The sequence below is a fragment of the Melanotaenia boesemani genome, chromosome 24 (assembly GCF_017639745.1).
Source record: "Melanotaenia boesemani isolate fMelBoe1 chromosome 24, fMelBoe1.pri, whole genome shotgun sequence".
NCBI classification, from domain to species: Eukaryota; Metazoa; Chordata; class Actinopteri; order Atheriniformes; family Melanotaeniidae; genus Melanotaenia; species Melanotaenia boesemani.
In genome coordinates this window covers 1,153,894-1,173,261 of record NC_055705.1, presented here as the reverse complement: position 1 = coordinate 1,173,261, position 19,368 = coordinate 1,153,894, and the positions used below count along the sequence as shown (strand labels likewise).

Genomic DNA, 19,368 nt, shown 5'->3' with positions numbered 1-19,368 from the left:
AGTAGGTTAATAATTTTGATATTCTGTTTCACAGCTGCCAGCACTAAATTATTGATGATGATTTTCTCAGTGGCTTAGCTCTTGATTTTCTTGCAACTCTTTCCAACCTGATGTTGTATCATGTCATAGCAGCCGGATTCTGTCCTCAGGTAAAACAAATATATATTTATTTGTTGGTTTCTTCTCAGGTGATCGGGCAGATCCCTGTAAGTTCCAGGCCTGTAACGAGTTTTCCAAGTGTATGGTTAATCAGTGGTCGGGCGAGGCCGAGTGTGTGTGCGATGCTGGCTATCTAAGCGTGGATGGCCTACCATGTCAGAGCATCTGTGAGGTCCAACACGACTTCTGTCTCAACGATGGCAAATGTGATATTCTCCCTGGCAAGGGCGCCATCTGCAGGTAGGAAGAGGTTCTACCCTGTGTGGCATCATCCAAGCGCCTTTCAATAGAAATAGTTATATAAAGAGTTTTTGTGGTCAATATTTTATATTAAACAACATGTTTTCAGTTTCTGATGGTTTCTTGGTAGTTTCTTAGATATTTGTCAGCACACACTCCAGATGTATTTGACAATCTACTCTACATATTAGTATCATCAGCATTTAATTCTACTTAATATTCAGAAGACAGAAATTAAATCGCTGAATAGAAAATAAAAAATAAACTGTCTTGAAGTGGAACCATTTCGGATGAGGGATTGATCTGATTGACTACTTCTATCTACAGTTACATACACATAAAAGACTGTATCATCTGCATAGATGCAAATCTTTGCTAAACCAAGGATCTTAAATGGACCCTTGAGGGACACCAGGACATTATTTAAGTGCTGATTTTTGTGGTTTCAGAGGGTATTGAGTTTGCTCTGTTTGCTGCAGGTGTCGGGTTGGAGAGAACTGGTGGTATCGTGGTGAACACTGTGAGGAATATGTCTCTGAGCCGTTGGTGGTAGGCATTGCCATTGCCTCTGTGGCTGGTTTCCTCATGGTGGCGGCTGGTATAATCTTTTTCCTAGCAAGGACGCTGAGAGAACAGTATAACCAGGAGGACACGGAGGACCCTATTAGGTGAAGAACAGCTTTGAGTTTTAACAACAAATTGAATCTGAATAATTTACATAAACAATGAAATATAAAAATGTTACATCCTCGTCAACCAGGAGGGGTGAAAGCATGCCGAGTCTGGAGCATGCCACTAAGTTCAACCCAATGTTTGAGAATGACCCCATCAGCGCTCAGTATTACCGCCGCTATGATGACAACGTGCCCCAGTACCACCACTGCTGTGACTCCAGCCTCCCCCAGTATGCCTCCAGAGACGTGCACAGTGCCGACATACAAAACATTTACCAAAACACATCACTCACCAGAGAGGTAAGACAGTGAGTTATGTTTTAAATTGTGTGAATTCAGTTTAAATTTTACACTTTTAAAAATATAGGAAATGTTGCACAAAAGTGAATCATCTGCATTCAACTTTATTTTAACATCTACATCTAAAGGTCCGTTTATGCTCCATCTACGTACATAAATAGGTCCACCCATTTTATACATCACTGCCTTCATACTTTTATTGGTCCTTAATGTTGGCATGTTTGTTAGGTAAGACATCCACCAGAGGGCAGTGGAGAGTTCAGAGTTCACCTCCAAGGTCTGACGTCAGTTTCAGACAACAGCAAAGATGGCAATGATGGATGAGATCATGTTAATGTTCATTTTCAGAAGAGACATAAAAAGAAGCAGCACAGTAGACGGAGTTGGTCTGTGCCATCGAAAACATTTTTCTTTGTTCCTTTCCCGGGTTGCACGTCAGGTATACTGCTCAACACTGCCCCACGGTTTCCGGTGTCATTACTCTGTTTGCTACATCGATACATCCATTTTTAAATAGCAAATTATGCATGTAGAGGATGAAGACAGGCAAAAGACTCAGTATTCGTCCTCAGCATAGAGAATAAATGGGACTTAATGATAAAATAAATGAATAGAAAATCAAAGTGGCCCCAACATGGAACCATGTGGAACGCCATAATTTCACAAAAGGCCTTCAAATAATCAGAGAAAATTTCAACTGCTTGGAAAATATCAAATAATTTTGTACCCAAAGACATCACTTTAAACCAAAAGGAACAACAGAGTCAAACTCAGGTGGATGGATAAGACAACAGCAAAGTGACATGGAAGGACTTTAGTGCCTGTAAAAACATGAATTTATACTTTAAGTTAGAAGTATAGGTAAAAATTTAGTTTTAATCAAAGCAAAAATCTTTTATGTTCATGAATTATTGCGAAATAGTTTTTCTTATTCACCAGTGTTTGCATGTGGAGTGAATAAATAATGGATTTAATGTAAAGCACTTTGAATGTCTAAAAAAAAAAGTTTATAAATCTAATCCATTATTATTACACAGAACTACTCCCAGGTACAACAGGTACAGAGTTGTTCGGGGCTGAAAGCTGAGTTTGCTGAAGAGAGGGTGATGATGATGATGATGGTGATCTGGAGCAGTTAAATGTTTTCTGTGTAGGACCCGCCGAGCTGACCTCGTCCTCCTCCCACTCAGAGCTTTGACTTCAGCTTCTGTGTTTAGCAGCATGACTTTGACTCTTTGGGCCGGGCTGACTGACTGTTGTGATGTTTCTTTGGCTCAGCAGGATATGTGTAGTACGCAAGCAACTATTTTTACCTGCAGCTCTTCCTCCTGGACTCTTACATAAACATGATTCCTCTGTGTTGACCCTTCACCTGTCTGCAGGAGATCCAGGAACGTCTCAGAATAATCGAGTTATGCTCCAGAGATCAGCACTTTGCAGACTTTGTGCGACAGACTCAAGTGTGAGTTTTTATTCATTTATTTTTTTCCCAGTTCATTGTTGTTGGTTTTAATTATATTTATTTACTAAATTTAACTGAATAATTTTATTAATTAATCTCTTTTTCGGTTTGCTGAGTCTCTTTCCCCCTTTTACATTTTCCTTACCCCTTTTAATTTTCTTGCATTTACTCATTTGTTTTGCTTTTTTCTCTACTTTTTAAATAAAATGATGGACTAGTAAAATAACAGCTCAGTTAAAAGCTAAGCTAAAACATGAGCCTCTTTTAAAAAACAACAGTGTCTGCAACCCTGAGGTTCTGTGGCAGGTTGTTTTACAGATGAGGGCCGTAGTAATGAAGCGAGGCCTTGCCCTACGTTTTAGTTATCACCTTAGAAAGTACCTAAAGGCCCAGAGGATGTCAGCGTCCATGAGGGCCCGCAGTTTAAAAGCAGGTCAGATAAATAAGAAGGTCCAAGACCATTAAGACGTTTATAAACCACTAAAAGAAGCTTAAAACCAATCCTGAAAAGCACAGAAAACCAATGCAGAGGTTGTTAAACTGGTGTGATGTGTTCCCGGCCTCTGGGCCTCGTCAGAACTCGTGCCGCTGAGTTCTGGAGTATTTATAGGCTAGAAATAGACTTTTTGGAAAGACCAGAGAGCTGGGTGTTGCAGCAAGCATAAGCATCTCCCTGCTGCAACACAGCAAAATGATCAGACTCTGGCGATGTTTTAAGATAATAAAATCCTGTTTTTGTTAAATTCCTGAAGTTTTCAGACCCTTCACACAGCACAGAGGTCATTCCTGACTGAATGAATTATTTTTAATTTAAAAACAGATAAACTACCAAAACACTACACTTTCACTCTAAGGATGAATGTCATATTTTCATTTCATTGCATATTTTGAGAAGCTTCAGACCAAATGAACAGCATGTGATCTCTGTCCTGATGCTCCGATGCTCCTCCTGCAGCATCACACATCCTCCCACCGCAGCCAATAATCTTCTCCTCGTCTCTGTTTGGCTCTTTATATTCAGCTTGTATCTGTGGTCCGTCATTGGTTTGGCTTTTGTTTGTTCAGGCCTCAAAACTCTGTAGCCAGAACCAGAAACTGACCCCGTTTTCTGTTTGTTGAGCAGATTCCTGGAAAGGAGGGGGAGCTCCACCACATAACCGCCGGCAGCCGCCATCCTCCTACAGGTACCAGCACTGCTCAGTAATAATACAGTAATAATCCTACTTATTTTGCTTGGAAAGTCTGATACGATTTGGGCAGGTGTGAATGCGCAAATGAACTTTGATGCAGATCATAAGCAGGCTTTGGTCAGCTGACAAACCGAGGTCTCGGTCCACTAAATACACTGCAAAGCGGATGGTGGGTAACATACAGGACATCATGGGTAAACCCAACAAAACACATGCAGGTGCAGAATGAAAGCCAGGATAACTGACATGCAGACACCTCTGGAGAAGCGTAGTTCCAGGATCGGATTCTTCTTCATGTTCTACTCTGAGGTGGTGGAAATAGAAGGCGAGAGGAAGGCGAGTTTTCTTTCTCGTTGTTTGTCTTTTCCTCTCCTTCAGTAATTCTTGATGTAGCGTGCCACCTCTGGTGAAGATGACATTATTCAAAAGCTCCGGTTCATTTTAGTGCAGTGTGAAAGAAAACTCGGACCAGAAGAATGTTGTCGCCCATAATCATGCCTTGTGTAGTGAACTGCTAGGTGCAGCTGAATCTAATTGGTCATGGCTACTGAAAACAACGTTTTTCTAAGTCATTCTGCGCCATCAGTCGTCTTATTCTGGATCACCTTATATTTGGTTCGTTGAAGAAAAATCTGGCATGTCCAAGTATTGATTTGACTGTGGTATGTGCTTAAGCCTTAGAATGGGAACAGGGCCCCCAATGAGACGGTATTTTAGAGTTGAGTGTCATCAGCTAATGATAAGACCTTTTGTTTGTTTCTTGACAACCTAGTGGTAGCTTGTAGATGCTGAACAATAGGGATCCAAAATAGAGCCTTGAGGAACTCTGCATGTCATCTTTGTTTGAGTAGATCTGTAATTACTAACTTACACAAGTTTAACTGGTAACTACATTTATATGATGTTAGAAAAATGTGTTTGTCTGATTGAAACTATTTATTTTGACATGTTATTCTAACTACTACTGCATCTATGCACACATTTAACCTTAGACTGGTTCTGCAGTATCTGACCCAGGTTTTGACTTGATGGTAACAGAATAACCACAACAGATGGTGCACATCTCATTTGTTAAAAAAATAAAGCGCGTACAGCATAGATAAAATGTACATAGCTATGAAATTATCCAATTTGCTGCTTAATATAGAAACAGCTGGACTCTCCAGCTAAACTCCTTGTCTATAATTGGGTTAGTAGAAGGTCAAAGAGGACATTTCACACACCTGCTATGTCTGTAGATCTGGACGTAGACCATAGAGTAGCATGTGACTGTAGCCGAGTCGGTTTCTAATTAACACATAAACTGTCTGGGATCTTTTAAACTGACGAAAGTCCTGTTTCTTCACAGAAAGCTGCCTTTGACTCAAGGAAGGAAAAGGAGTGTGCTGCCTCTCTGCTTCCATCGTCTGGAGATGAAGGTGATCGGATGTGGAGGCTAAAGCTCCTTCTGAAGTGAACTCATGGACATGCTGTGCTGCTTGTTTTTATTTTTGTTTTTCTGGACGAACTCTGAAGTTACTGCTTTCTAACCTCTGTATATTTTCAGTGCTGAGTACCTCTGTCTTATTTGTTCTGGTGGATTTCTGGTGGGCTTTTGTTTGCGTTCCAACCTGCTGGTCCCTGCTGTCAGGTGATATTTGTCTGCTGAGGTATTTAGAGGACAGCCGCCCAGCAGAGCTCCTCCCATCAGTGCCTTCACTGCATAGATCTCAGAGCTGTTGATGTAAATCTGCTTCTCCACCTCACTTCACATCACACATCTCCTGCTTTCTCTTCTGCTTTACTCTCATTTATGTTTACATTTCTAAGGCTATGTTAAATGTTTAGTTCAACGTAGAAGTCGTGTAGCTTGTCTTGTGTTCTGTGTTTTTCAGGATGTACTGCCCACCAATGAGAAAAGTTTCTGAAAGTCCTGATGATCAGTCAGACTGAAGGTTTTGCTTTCTTTGAGTAGATTTGTTAAAAATATGCATTTATCTGCTCAAACAAACCTGAGATGTCCAAACAAATATGTCTTTATTTAGTTTCTGCAAACTCTAAATGCTTTACAGCACGGGGTTTCTGCAGGAGACTGCATTTATACCAAAGATCTAGTTTAGTTTTTCTAAGCTGAATGGCAAAGCTGCTTTTATTAGGAAGTAAGATATGAATATGAAAATGCTAAATGTCTATGAACAGGCCATTGTTATGATAGTAACTGTTTATAACGTTTCTCTTTTTAAAATGAAGTCATCTTCTTTTTCTGAAAGAGCACTAACTGGTTTAAAAAAAAGAATCATCTCCAATCTGTTTTCAGTCAAGTATTGTCTGGTTCTAGGTAGGCCATATCTGGTTCCAGAAAGGTCCACTTGGTTCCAACCAGTCAAACGTTTGGTGACATTTTCAATGGGAATGTGTGTCCAAACTTGTACTGGTACTGTAGGTCTGACCTGGTTCCAAATGGGTCCTATCTGTTTTCAACCACATCTTGTCTGGTTCTAGCTTAGTACTATCTGGTTCCAACTAAGCCATCTCTGGTTCCAGTTAAGTACTATTTGCTTCCAACTAGGTTCTATCTGGTTCCAATAAGTACTATCTGGTTATACCTATGTCCTTTTTGGTTCCAACTGAGTATTATTTGCTTCCAACTAGGTCTTGTCCGGTTCCAACTAAGTACTATTTGCTTACAACTATTTTCTATCTGGTTCCAACTAGGTCATATCTCATTCCAACTGCCTCCTTTTAGTTTCAACTATGTACCATCTGGTTATACATATGTCTTATCTGGTTCCTACTAAATACAATCTGGTTATACCTATGTCCTATCTGGTTCCAACTAAGTATTATCCATTTCCAACTAGGTCCTATCTGCTTCCACCTAAGTCCCATCTGGTTCCAACTAGGCTCTACCTGGTTATACCTATAGCCTATTTGGTTCCAACTAAGTACTATCTGGTTCAAACTAGGTCCTATCTTTTTCCAACTAAGTACTATCTCCTTCCAACTAGGTTCTATCTGGTTCCAACTAAGTATTATTCGTTTCCAACTAGGTCCTATCTGTTTCCAACTAGGTTCTATCTGTTTCCAACTAGGTCCTGTCTGGTTCCAATAAGCACCCTTCGGTCCCAACACAGTATTTTCTGGTTCTAAGTAGATTTTAACCAGTTCTTACATGGTTTAGACATGATATGTTGTTCCAACAGTTTTCTACAAGTTTCTTGTTCTGAAAAGTACTATCTGGTTCCTGGAGGACTGGAGGAGTCTGTTCTGGACATGTTTACATGTTGATGAAAGTTATCTGGGCCAAAAACCCAGAAGATGATAAAACTCAAACCTCGCTCGGCCTGCAGAAACATTTCTTTCAGTTTTTCTTTCGTTGGTCTTTTTAATTACTTGAATTTTCTCTGTTTGTTGAGTTTACTTGAATGGTTTCTATTGAAGCGCAGCGATCAGGAGCGTAGTTTGTGATGAATCCAGTAGCTGTTGATGATTCTGTGTTCTGGTTATTGTGTTGTTTTCTTCGGAGAGCCCTCACACGGACGTGACTAGGGTTTAATCCTCTGCAGCTGTTTGAGATATGGCTGCATGTTCGTGTCCAGATGTGCGGGGCTCTCCTGTCTTTTGATTGTGTTTTGTATTGTGTTTTCTATGCTTGGTGTCCTGTTAAAGTGCAGCGTGAAAAAACTGATGTCAGAGTGCGAGTTGGCACCGTCACACCTTTCTAAAATAAATGACCATATTTTTTACAGAGCCTTTGTCCTAATTGCTGATTTTGTAGGAGAAAAAAGTCCTGCTTTTTGAGATGTTTTTGTTCCACATGGGGAGGTAAACTTCTTCTAAGTTACATGGAAACATGCCTGGATGGTTTCTACTGTGAATCTACTGACGTTCTACTGGGTGAGGAAAGAAAACCCTCTTCTGCATCAGATGGAGGAATGTGACCGAGGCGAGGCAGAGGGTGGGCCGGTGGAGGATTACCTTCCTGTTAGTCAAACTCTGTCGTCAGGACAACCTGATGACAGCAGAGACAAAAGTGGAAAAAGTTAAAACAACAGGAACATTTTTTTCATTTATTTGTCCTTTTTATCTCTTAAAGTGTTTTTTTTTTCAATTTCCTACTATCAAAATTTTTTATTTACATACCTAGTTTTTTTTTATTCTGCACTTTTAACATAAAATTAAAATAAAATGTTTTTACAATAAAACAAATATAATTTTCCATAATTTATTCAAGAATTTTCTTTTTTATTGGTACTTAAGGAATGAATAGTTGTTGTTTTTTCCTATTTTTTGTTATAGTTTCACCAGTTTTTTAGTCTAATTTTCCTTTCTCTGAATGATTAGTTCGTACTGTCTTCAAGTAAATATAGATAGTTGAATAGTTTGCATGTCTGGGTGAAGGTGTGTGTTTGTGCAGCTCTGTTTCAGTGAGGATGACTGCATCCTTCATCACCTGACAGAACACTGATGACAAACAGCTGCAGAGAAGATCCGATTTTCTGGAGTGAGGAGTGTGTGATGGTTTGGTTGCGTAACTCTGAGAGTGTGTAATTCCTTTAATCAGAAATAACTGAGACCTGCAGAGGGATGCAGGTCCTGGATCTGCTGCTCTGTCAGGGCTGAATGTTTGTTTCCATAGTGATGATGTTTCCAGCGTCGACTGCGAGGAAAGTTTTTAGACTCTTGGCTGAAATGTGTGAAAACCCCCTTTTTGTGAGAAAAGCTGGTCCCAGTTTACATTTTCCTCCATGTGAAGCTGATTTTAGCAACATGAAGCCGTGGTCTTTTTCTTTAATGCAAGCATGAGGTGTGAGTCCTCAACAAAAACCTTCGTGAACTTCAAGTCCCACCAACTAAAATCTGAAAAGTTTGTAAATGGGTTGAAGGATGAATCCAAAATGGATCAGTTAATCCCAGTTATCAGAACGTCTTCAGCTGGAACATTAGAATATTAAAAAGACTGCAGGACGCTCTGTCTGACGTCGACTACGTTCCAGTACAGCTCGCGGGTGAGTTTATGGAGGTGACAACGTACTTATTGGTAAGCTAGTAGATGATGTTTTCATGACGACTGTCAGGTATTTCCTGAACCAGAAGCCATGGGTCTCACCAGCAAGATGGAGGACTAAGAGTGGACGTCACGCAGACTGCAACTTGTGGTGAAGGACGCTAAGCGGAGGCACAGAGACAGTGGTCACAGTTTTTCCATCATCATGTCTCCAGGAGCCTGTGGCAGATGCATGGTTTGAGGCTGGCACTACCTCTGCTGGCATTACCATACTTACTGCTGCAGCCATTGGGACTCCTGCAGCGCTAGCTCTGCTGGCGTTAGCATGCTAACTCCTGCAGCGCTAGCTCTGCTGGTGTTAGCATGCTACCGTTTGCAGCCATCAGGACTCCTTCTGCCAGAGCGGTATATGCTCCTACCCTGACAGAACTTTACATGAGGAGAACACTGAGGAGACTGAACTGCAGGAAGGCAACGGGACTTGACAGCATTCCTAGTTGGGTGCACGGATGATACCATCTCCCAGGTACAGCACACCACCCTCAACCACCTGGACAAGCACACAGGGGACTCTGTAAGGATGTTGTTCATTGACTTTAGTTCAGATTTCAACACTATAATCCCACCACGCTCCACTTCAAGCTGCTCAGCCTGGGGCTGAACTCCACCCTGTTTGCCTGGATCCTGGACTTCCTGTTAAGCAGAACTCAGGTGGTGCAGGTGAGCAGGCACACCTCACGCCCCTGAACCCTCAGCACCAGATCTCCACAGGGCTGTGTCTACCTTCTGATGAAAAACACTGTCATTTACTCAAGTCATGTTTACATAGTTAACATGACTAGCTGGAAGTTTATATTTGTTGGAAGTTGGAAGTTTATATTTGCACTGCCATTTACATTATAAATATAAATCTCTGCACTGTGGCTTATTATATTATTTTATTGTCCATTAAGTTTATTACTGTGTTGTTTTTGTTTGTTTACTAGTGGTAAATGGTAAAAGTTTTTCTCTTCAGACCTGCATCAGTTTGGTCATCAGATTCTTCCTTCATTTTCTTTTTGTATCCTTTTCTTTTTCCTTCATTTCTTCCCTTTTTATTCCTCCGGAGTAAAACTTTGTGGCTGCAGGAAAACCAGGACGCTCGGCTGACGGTTAAATCAGATCATGAAAAATGGCCAGCTTCGGCTCGAGGCCACTTCTTTCTCATTTGCGGCTGAATTTTGAGTCCTGGACTTGTTTTGGTTGGCGGTGCTGCTGCGGTGAAACCGGAGACCTGCAGCAGGACAGCCTGATGATGCTCATGTCTGCCACAGACAGACAGCAGAGTCACATCAGCAGATTTTTACTCAGTAAAATCATCTGCTTCTTGCTCCTTTAACTGCCTCATCTGCACACTACATCTCCCACAATGCACTTTGGCCCCATTTAATCTTATTTTCAATAATTTCTGGCTGTAAAAATAAAACTAGATCAGTGTAAAGATACACACAGGTGTATTTTATAACAAAATATTCATAAAAGACACAAAAACGCAGCGTCTAATCCAACTAATCCAACTAATCCAAGGTTGGATTGCAGTGGGATCAGGTGCGGAGTATTCCTGACTTTCAGATCCTCCTGCAGCGAGTTACAGTCGGCTTCAGGACCTTTTCCCTGAAAATTAAAGATAAGCATCATGGGATTCTCCCGATCCAACAAACCACTCAATCAGAAAAGTTGTCATACCCTTTAATGAAGGGGACAAGACAGCGGCTAACATAGCTGAAGCAGCTCAGTGCTACAGTATGTGTGGCTTTCATGTACGTTTTTATTCTTGTCCCTTCTGCCTTCTGGTAAATAGCATCTACAGCTGGTACAACAGCTCATACAACATTCTGCTGGAGGTCAGACTTACCATGAGTGGCCATCCCAGAGACAAGAGGCATAAGCAAGACTACATGACCAAAGCATCTGCAAGCCTATGGTAGCAGACACACAAGCCACCACTTCCCAACACCAGATCCATTGTCAATAAAAGGCTTAAGATTACTGCAAATAAAATCATCATGGATAGCTGCATCATGTTGATTACAGAAACCCGACTTTCCTCATCCATCTCGGACTCTGCTAGCTAGCAGGCTACGCAGCAGATTAGACAAGGCCAGTGACTCCAGCAAGAGCTAATAAGGAGGGGTTGTCTTTTATATCAGTGCCAGGTGATACCTGGACCTGAAACATGTGACTAAAAAACAGACCTATACACCTTCCCAGAAAGTTTCCTGTGGTCTTGGTCACTGATGTTTATATTCCACCTGACAAAGGTCACCCTGCCTATTTAACCCTGCACATTTACACAGGCAGATTAGTGGCCAGCAGAGCTTCTGTCCTAATGCTGTGGGTTGTAGCAGAGGACTTTACCATGTGGATTTAAAAGCAGTTCTCCTTTGGTTCCACCAGCATGTGAATTGTAATGAGAGGGGAGCTAATACACTGGATAACGTGTACTCCAACACATGAACATATTAACTGCCTTATAAAATTATGCATGGTACGTACTTTTTCATGGTAAAGTGTTACAGTCACAGTAATGATATTGTTCTTCTATTATGACCCACAATAGAATCCTGTAGACTACTGCCCCCTGCAGGCAGCAGGAGAGAAACACGACTTACATGAGTGATTCCAGACGCCATCCTTGGGTGTCTGTCTAATTCAGGGATCCCCAACTGTCCTGCAGCCTTTTGGTGTTTCCCTACTTCAACACACCTAACTCAAATTAATCAGTCAGTAGCAGACTTGTGCAGAGCTTGTCAAAGATCCATTTAATTTTAATCACGTTACAGCAGAGAGACATCTAATATCTGGAGGTGGAGCTTGAGGACCGGAGCTGGACGCTCTAACACATCCAGGTTTGGGCAACATCATTGCCTGGTTAGGACTACAAATCAGAACTACTTGGTTAGATCAGGACTGAAATACATTCTTTATATTTTAGAGATGGTCCTGTTCAATCCAGTTCATCCTGTTATAATCCCATTAAATGTTCATTAAATCGACCCTGTTGCTCTGTATCACTATATGCTGCTGTATCTGGGGAGGTGTGTGCATAATTCCAATCCTACACACACAACTGCCCCTGGCCTTAGCGTTGCTATGACGACAGGAACATCCTGTGACTCTCTGTCACAGACTCGGAGCTCCCAGATGAGTTAAGGCTCAAAGAACCCCTCAAAAAACCAAGCGCTGTTCGCAAATGAAAAGTCTTATCAAAGAAATTCTTGAACCATGAGCGCCAGAAGAGTCTGCCAAACACAGAAATGTCATTTCTGTTAATCTACGATCATCTATGTACATTTTATGACAAGTTTAAAACACCCATCACCTCCAGAGCTGAGCAGAAAAGCAGAGAAAAAATATGATTTTAATGGAGCAACGGGTGGCGTACCCAAAGCTCGGAGGAGATTTGGGAGAAAACTGTAAGACCTATCTCAGTGATAACATTGGATGAAAGCCAGGAAAAATCCCTTCATTTTGATATATAATTTGTGTATGTACAGGAAAATTCTGGGTGTGAGACCTGCTTGTTTGAGACATTTTTAGTGGGCCAGAAATAACACTAGATGGGAGAGAATTTTGGTCAGTTTCTAATATTTCCTAAAACTTAACCTGAGATTATGTCAGAACTGTAAAAGATTTCAAAATGTCTATTAATCCAGTCAGAGTTTGATCTATGGTGGCCCGTTTAAACTTTGAATGACGTTTCTATGTGAAAGCTTGGATGAGTTTTAGAGCTCCAAAGTGACCTGAATTTTAACTGATTTCGGCCAACTCCCATTCATTTCAATGGGACCAAAAATTGCAGTTTTTTGTGAATTTCGTAACCATGTCAGACTTTTGTGCAGAAAAAGTCAAAGCACACTGTTCCCAACTGAGACGCATGCTTTGATATAACTTTTCTGTGGGCGGAGTTTGAGGCTGAAACTGAATAATTATAATTATAATTATCGCAGAATAAATAAAATGTGTTCCGTAGTGCTTTCAGCACTGGCATCCATAATAAATATGTAGAAAAAAACATGAAACTTTTGCCAAATTAATTCAGTAATATTCATTTTATTAAAAGCGACTCAACCGGCTGAAGGTTTAGTACGTCGTCTCAGCCTTTCATGTACTAACTGTGTGATTATTGATAATTGTCGGGTTATCAGAAGCAGAGCTGCTGGTGCTTCATGTGACTCCGGTGAACAGTCAGTAATATTATCTGCTGTCGAGGCTCACAGCTCTTAACCTGGACCCCATCAGACCTGAACCCCATGACTTCTCCTGACAGATCCGATGTGACTGAGAGCTGAGCTGCTAACTGTCCTCCGGATGTTTCGCTCTGTGAGCTGATGGACCTTCAAACCTCCAACGCTGTGATAATGCATCATTTCCAGGAGGATGAAGGTTTTTCTGGAAAGCTCCTGAGGTCTGCTGCAGCTCGGCTGAGGCAGGTGTTTCTCAGTGGAAAGTATCTGGACTTGTAGGTTTGATGAGAAACACAGTCTTCAGAGAGAACAAGCGCCCCTCTGATTGTTTCCCTCCTCCATCCAGATGCCGCCGGCTGGCCTGTCAGAGCCCGTTAGCTTCGATTGCGTAACTTCTCCATGAAAATTAAAAAAACAAAAGCACAAAGGCCTCAAAGCAGTAATGTCTTCTTTTTTCATTCTCACAGCTTCAAGCGATCGATTTCACCTAATGGGAGGCAGGTTGTGTTACATGTGGTGGAAAAAGCAGAGTTCTGGGATTAAATAGCAGTTTGACGTCACTACGAGCTGCAGCTCGACTGGACAGGTGACGTCTGGATGGTCTGAGGCTTTACTGGAGATGACAACAGAGGTCACAGGTTCAGGTCGGCGTGCCTGAACGACGCAGTTAAAAAGCAACGTTTCATCCTAATGTCCTGATTCTTACAGGAAAAGCTCATAAAATCACCAGGAGAGAACCAATCCGATGCAGTTAATGTTAAAGGTTTCTGTTTTCTCAGGAGGAGGAAGATGAAAAAGTACTGAGTTTATCCAGTATTCATGGTCTGCAGGTAGTGGGCGGGGACTATCAGTTACCTGAGTAGTTGTACCTATAGATAACTGATGAGTTAAACCAGGAGGAGGAGCTGTTTAAAGTTTGGAATAACTTTTCTCTGCAGCTTTTAAACTCCACTGAGCGCAGTAAATTACTCCACTCTGATTGGTGCTGACCCGGACTGAAGTAAATCATGAAATGATGGCCAACGGAACTACCATCACCTGAACTATGGTTGCCATGAAAACACTTCTGTCAGACTTGTGCCACCAAGCTCCAGTCCAAATTCCTGCAGCAGTGTCTCTGTTCTTCAGTACAGTAAATAAACATTATGTGCAAAAAAGTCTCATTAGCAAGGTTAGCACCTGCGCTAATCTGGCTAAATCAACATGCAAATTCTGACATTTAACCAAACAAAGCTAAAACTGAAGTCACATGGATGTTATGGTCTAAGTCTGAAGATGTTCCAGTATGTTTATGTGTTTTACACGTTTTATATGTTTTACATGCATTTTACACGTGTTTTACACACATTTTACACGTGTTTTACATGCATTTTAGACGTGTTTTATATGCGGTTTATATGCGGTTTACACGTGTTTTACATGCATTTTAGGCGTGTTTTACATGCATTTTAGGCGTGTTTTATATGCGTTTTACATGTGTTTTACACATGTTTTACATGCATTTTAGACGTGTTTTATATGCGTTTTACATGCGTTTTACACGTGTTTTAAATGCATTTTACACGTGTTTTACACGCATTTTAGATGTGTTTTATATGCGTTTTACATGTGTTTTACATGCATTTTACACGCATTTTACACGTGTTTTACATGCGTTTTACACGTGTTTTACATGCATTTTACACGTGTTTTACACGCATTTTACACGGGTTTTACATGCGTTTTACACGTGTTTTACATGCATTTTACACGTGTTTTACACGCATTTTACACGTGTTTTACACGCATTTTACACGTGTTTTACATGGATTTTAGACGTGTTTTATATGCGTTTTACACGTGTTTTACATGCATTTTACATGTGTTTTTATATGCGTTTTACACATTTTTTACATGCAATTTATATGCATTTTAGACATGTTTTACATGCGGTTTATATGCATTTTACACGTTTTAGATGTTTTGTATGTCTTTTACACGAGCTTTACATGCGTTTTATATGCATTTACATGCGTTTCACACGTGTTTTACATGCATTTTATATGCATTTTACATGCGTTTTACACGTGCTTGACATGCGTTTTATGTGCATTTTACATGCGTTTTACACGTACTTTACATGCGTTTTATATGCGTTTTACATGTTTTATACATTTTTTACATGCAATTTATATTCACTTTACACATGTTTTACATGCGTTTTACACGTGTTTTATATGTGTTTTACATGTGTTTTACATGCGTTTTATATTTGTTTTACTTATGTTTTATATGTTTTACACGTTTTACATGTGTTTTATATGCATTTTACATGCATTTTACACGTTTTATGTGTTTTACATGTGTTTTATATGCGGTTTACATGCGGTTTACATGCGGTTTACATGCGGTTTACACGTGTTTTACATGCATTTTAGACATGCTTTATATGCGTTTTACATGCTTTTTACACGTGTTTTACATGCATTTTAGACATGTTTTATATGCGTTTTACCCGTGTTTTACATGCGTTTTATATGCGTTTTATATGCGTTTTACATGCGTTTTAGACATGTTTTATATGCATTTTACATGCGTTTTACACGTGTTTTACATGCGTTTTATATGCATTTTACACGTTTTATGTGTTTTACACATGTTTTATATGTGTTTTACATGCGTTTTCCATGCGTTTTATATGCGTTTTACATGCATTTTACATGTGTTTTACACGTTTTACACATTTTTTACATGCAATTTATATGCGTTTTACACATTTTACATGCGTTTTATATGCGGTTTACATGTTTTACACGTGTTTTACTTGCGTTTTACATGGTTTCACACTTGCTTTACATGCATTTTACATGCATGTACACATGTTTTATGTGTTTTACACTTGTTTTACACTTGTTTTACATGTGTTTAACATGTGTTTTACATGCGTTTTACAAGTTTTTTACACATATTTTACGTGTTTTACACGTTTTTCATGTGCTTTACACGTGTTTCTCATGTGGCTACATTGTCTGTGTTGGAATTCGTGCTTCACATGTTATCACATGGAAGCTTCCCATAACATGTTTTTATGTGCAAGATGTTTGTTTCACATGTTGGTTTTCACCAACGGGTTTGCATGGGTTATACATGTTGTCACCATGAAAATTTTCTAAAACCATGTTTTTTATTTGCATGTTTCATATATAAATGTATTTCCCATTTTATCACCACAAAAACGTTCCAAGTCCATGTTGTGTGAAAGATGTGTGTTGCATGTGTTTCCCTTGTACTACTCACAAAAAGGGATATTCAACTTTACAGAAAAAGCTAGAAAGTTAATGTCACCGTTTTTATTTCATGGATGTCGGACATTTAAGTAGAACATGCAACACTAGTTCCTTCATCTCAACCTGTTTATTGAAAGGAAATCTAACAGTGGCGGGTAAAGCATAAAACATAAACGTCTCAGTAACTAGTCATGTGTAGGCGTGGTCTGGGTCTGATGATGTCCAAATGTGAAGAGGATGATGACGAGGATGATGAAGAGGTCTGTTTAGATAAAAGCTGTTATTGAAACGGAACATTTAGTCCTTCATTCATGGTTCGGACACGTCTTTGGCTTTTTTGAGGTTAATCGTCTTGTTCTGTAATAAAAACGTAAACATTGAACAGCTGTACATTTGCAGGTTTAGGGAAAGTCAGATTAAGTTCCTCTAAAGTTTGTGGTGAATTTTAGGTAATCACACAAAAAGCTGGATATCTCTCTTTTTTCTGAGTATGTCTCTCGTGTTTGAAATGTGGACGTATAGGTTCCACTGAGGCGTTTGCATGCATGTTATTACCATGATAATGTTCCAAAGCCATGATTCATCATGCAAAATATACTTCACGCGTTTCACTGTGAATATTTAGATTCCACATGTGAACATACAAGTTTCACATGTTACCATATAAAATGTTCCAAAACATGATTCTGGTGGTTTTTTTACATGTGTGAAACCACATGGAGTCTCATGTGAAACAGGTTTTTTCTGTGAGGGAACTCGAGAAAAGAAACCAGGTGGTTGGATGTAGCTGGACAGAAAGGCTCAGAGCTTCAAACACCTCTCTGCTGAGACTCAGAGCTCATCCCACGGTTAAAATCACTTCATCCACCCATGAACCTGGAGGATCCAGCGGAGTCTCAGAGGCTCTGGAGGAATCATTCACTCCAACTCGAAGCTGCCAACGTTCCTGCAGATGAACCCGCCTGGATCAGGGTTGATGGTTTGGTTTGTAGTGCTGCAGCTTCCACGATGCTTGAAGAGGGAAACTTTATATTTTGAACATTCAGTAATGTGACAAAGAAACTGCATCATCCCGTCACTCAGGAAGCTGAAGATCAGCTTTTAGATTAAATTATGAGACAGAGTTGTAGCTGAGAGTGGAGGACCTGATGACCAGGGACGTTTCGTTTAATTGCAGGAACTATTACAGATCCACCTAAAGAGAAGTGTAGAATGATCCTCATGGGTAAAGTCTATCTGGTATTCTGGGGGATTTCCTTCATTTCTGGAACAGCTCTTCTTATTTATGTCTTTTTGTGGCAGCTGGAGAGCAGGCTCATTGTGGTGGAAGTGTCCTCTCGGGGCCTCACTGAGCTTTTCTTCATGTAAGCTGGCATGGAAAATAAGCCATTCTCTTCTCCGCTCTGCTTTCCAACCCTGAGACGGTCCAAGTGGGGGAGCTGACATGGTGGCGCTGGCCCGCACAGGCGACATCTGCAAACACTTTCCAAATCACTGCACCGGCCGAGGAGGAGGAGGAGGAGGAACGGAGGCGTTTCTAATGTGAGTTTTGGCCCGGTCCGTTCTCCTGGCCAGCCAGCGGCCCCATACATCATCCATCTTCAGGAGAATTCAGTGAATGTAAGAAAGCGTGCAGAGGCGTCATTACTAACTTCACATTTAAAATCATGTGGAGGCATCTGAACCAAAAGACAGTGATGCCACATTTCAGAACTTCTTGTTACATCATTGCCAAGGAAAAAAATCAACTAATGAAATCTAAAACAGCTTCAGTTAATATATTGGGTCATATCTGAAGGAATAATGAGCTACAAAGATGCAGTGATATCTATTCAACTTCACTCAGACTGTTTAAACCAGAGAATGAGAGAGATTTGGTCCATCGGCTGACAGCCATCCTCAGACTGCTGAACTTTCTGGAGGAAAGAGTCAGAATCTCCTGGAAGATCAGCAGCAAGCAAACTACCAGGACAAGAAGAAGAGACGGTTTATCTCAGAGGGAACTTAAAGCCCTAAGGAGTTGGGACACTGTGTAAAATATAAAAGAGAATTCACAATGATTTCCAAACCTCATCAACATATTTTATCCCCAGTAGAAGATAAACACGTCAGATGAAACGGAGACGTTTCACCATGAGATGAAAATATGAGCTGATAGTGAATCTGATGGAAAAAGTTGGAAGAGGAGCAACAAAAGGCTGGAAAAGTACCTGGTACAAACCAGAAACACCTGGAGGAGCATTGGACAACTAACCAGGTTACCTGGCAACAGGTCAGTAACATGACTGGTATAAAAGGAGCATTTCAGAGAGGCAGAGTCTCTCAGATGGAAAGATGGACAGAGCTTCACCAATCTGAGATAAACTGGATCTAAAACTGTGGAATACTTTAAACACCCCATCACCTACAATGTATAATATCATGAAAAAGATTCAGCGAATCAGGAGGAATCTCTGTGCGTCGGGGATGCTGGTGATCTTGGGTCCTCAGGCAGCACTGCATCAAAGCAGACATGATTCTCTACTGGAAACCACTGCATGGACTCAGGAAGACTTCCAGAAACCACTGTCTGTGAACACAGTTCACCCTGAAACCCACAAATGCAGGTTAAAGCTCCATCATGCAGAGAAGAAGCCAGATGTGAACAGGATCCAGAACCAGCTTCTTCCGTCTTCTCTGGACCAAAGTTCATTTAAAACGGTCTGAGGCAAAGTGGAAACCTGGATGAAGATGTGAACTAGTTTGTGGAAAGCATGGACGGCGTGTCCCGCAGACTAAAGAGGAGAGGGAGCATCCAGCTTGTTATCAGTGGACAGGTGAAAAGCTGCATCTCTGATGGGATGGGGCTGCATTAGTGCCTATGG

General features: G+C 40.7%; 2 protein-coding genes across 2 annotated transcripts in view; one reads left to right on the top strand and one right to left on the bottom strand.

Annotated features, from left to right (window-relative positions):
• Positions 1-2,839, top strand: part of LOC121635701 (titin homolog) — a 31,341-nt gene extending 28,502 nt beyond the window's left edge. Inside the window, exons 16-19 of the mRNA XM_041978995.1 lie at positions 189-399; positions 879-1,067; positions 1,160-1,373; positions 2,756-2,839. Coding sequence (XP_041834929.1) covers positions 189-399; positions 879-1,067; positions 1,160-1,373; positions 2,756-2,839 — 698 coding nt within the window. The remainder of the gene's footprint in view (positions 1-188; positions 400-878; positions 1,068-1,159; positions 1,374-2,755) is intronic.
• Positions 1-19,368, bottom strand: part of LOC121635255 (NLR family CARD domain-containing protein 3-like) — a 1,000,352-nt gene that overhangs the window by 784,002 nt on the left and 196,982 nt on the right. The gene's annotated exons all lie outside the window — the stretch shown is intronic.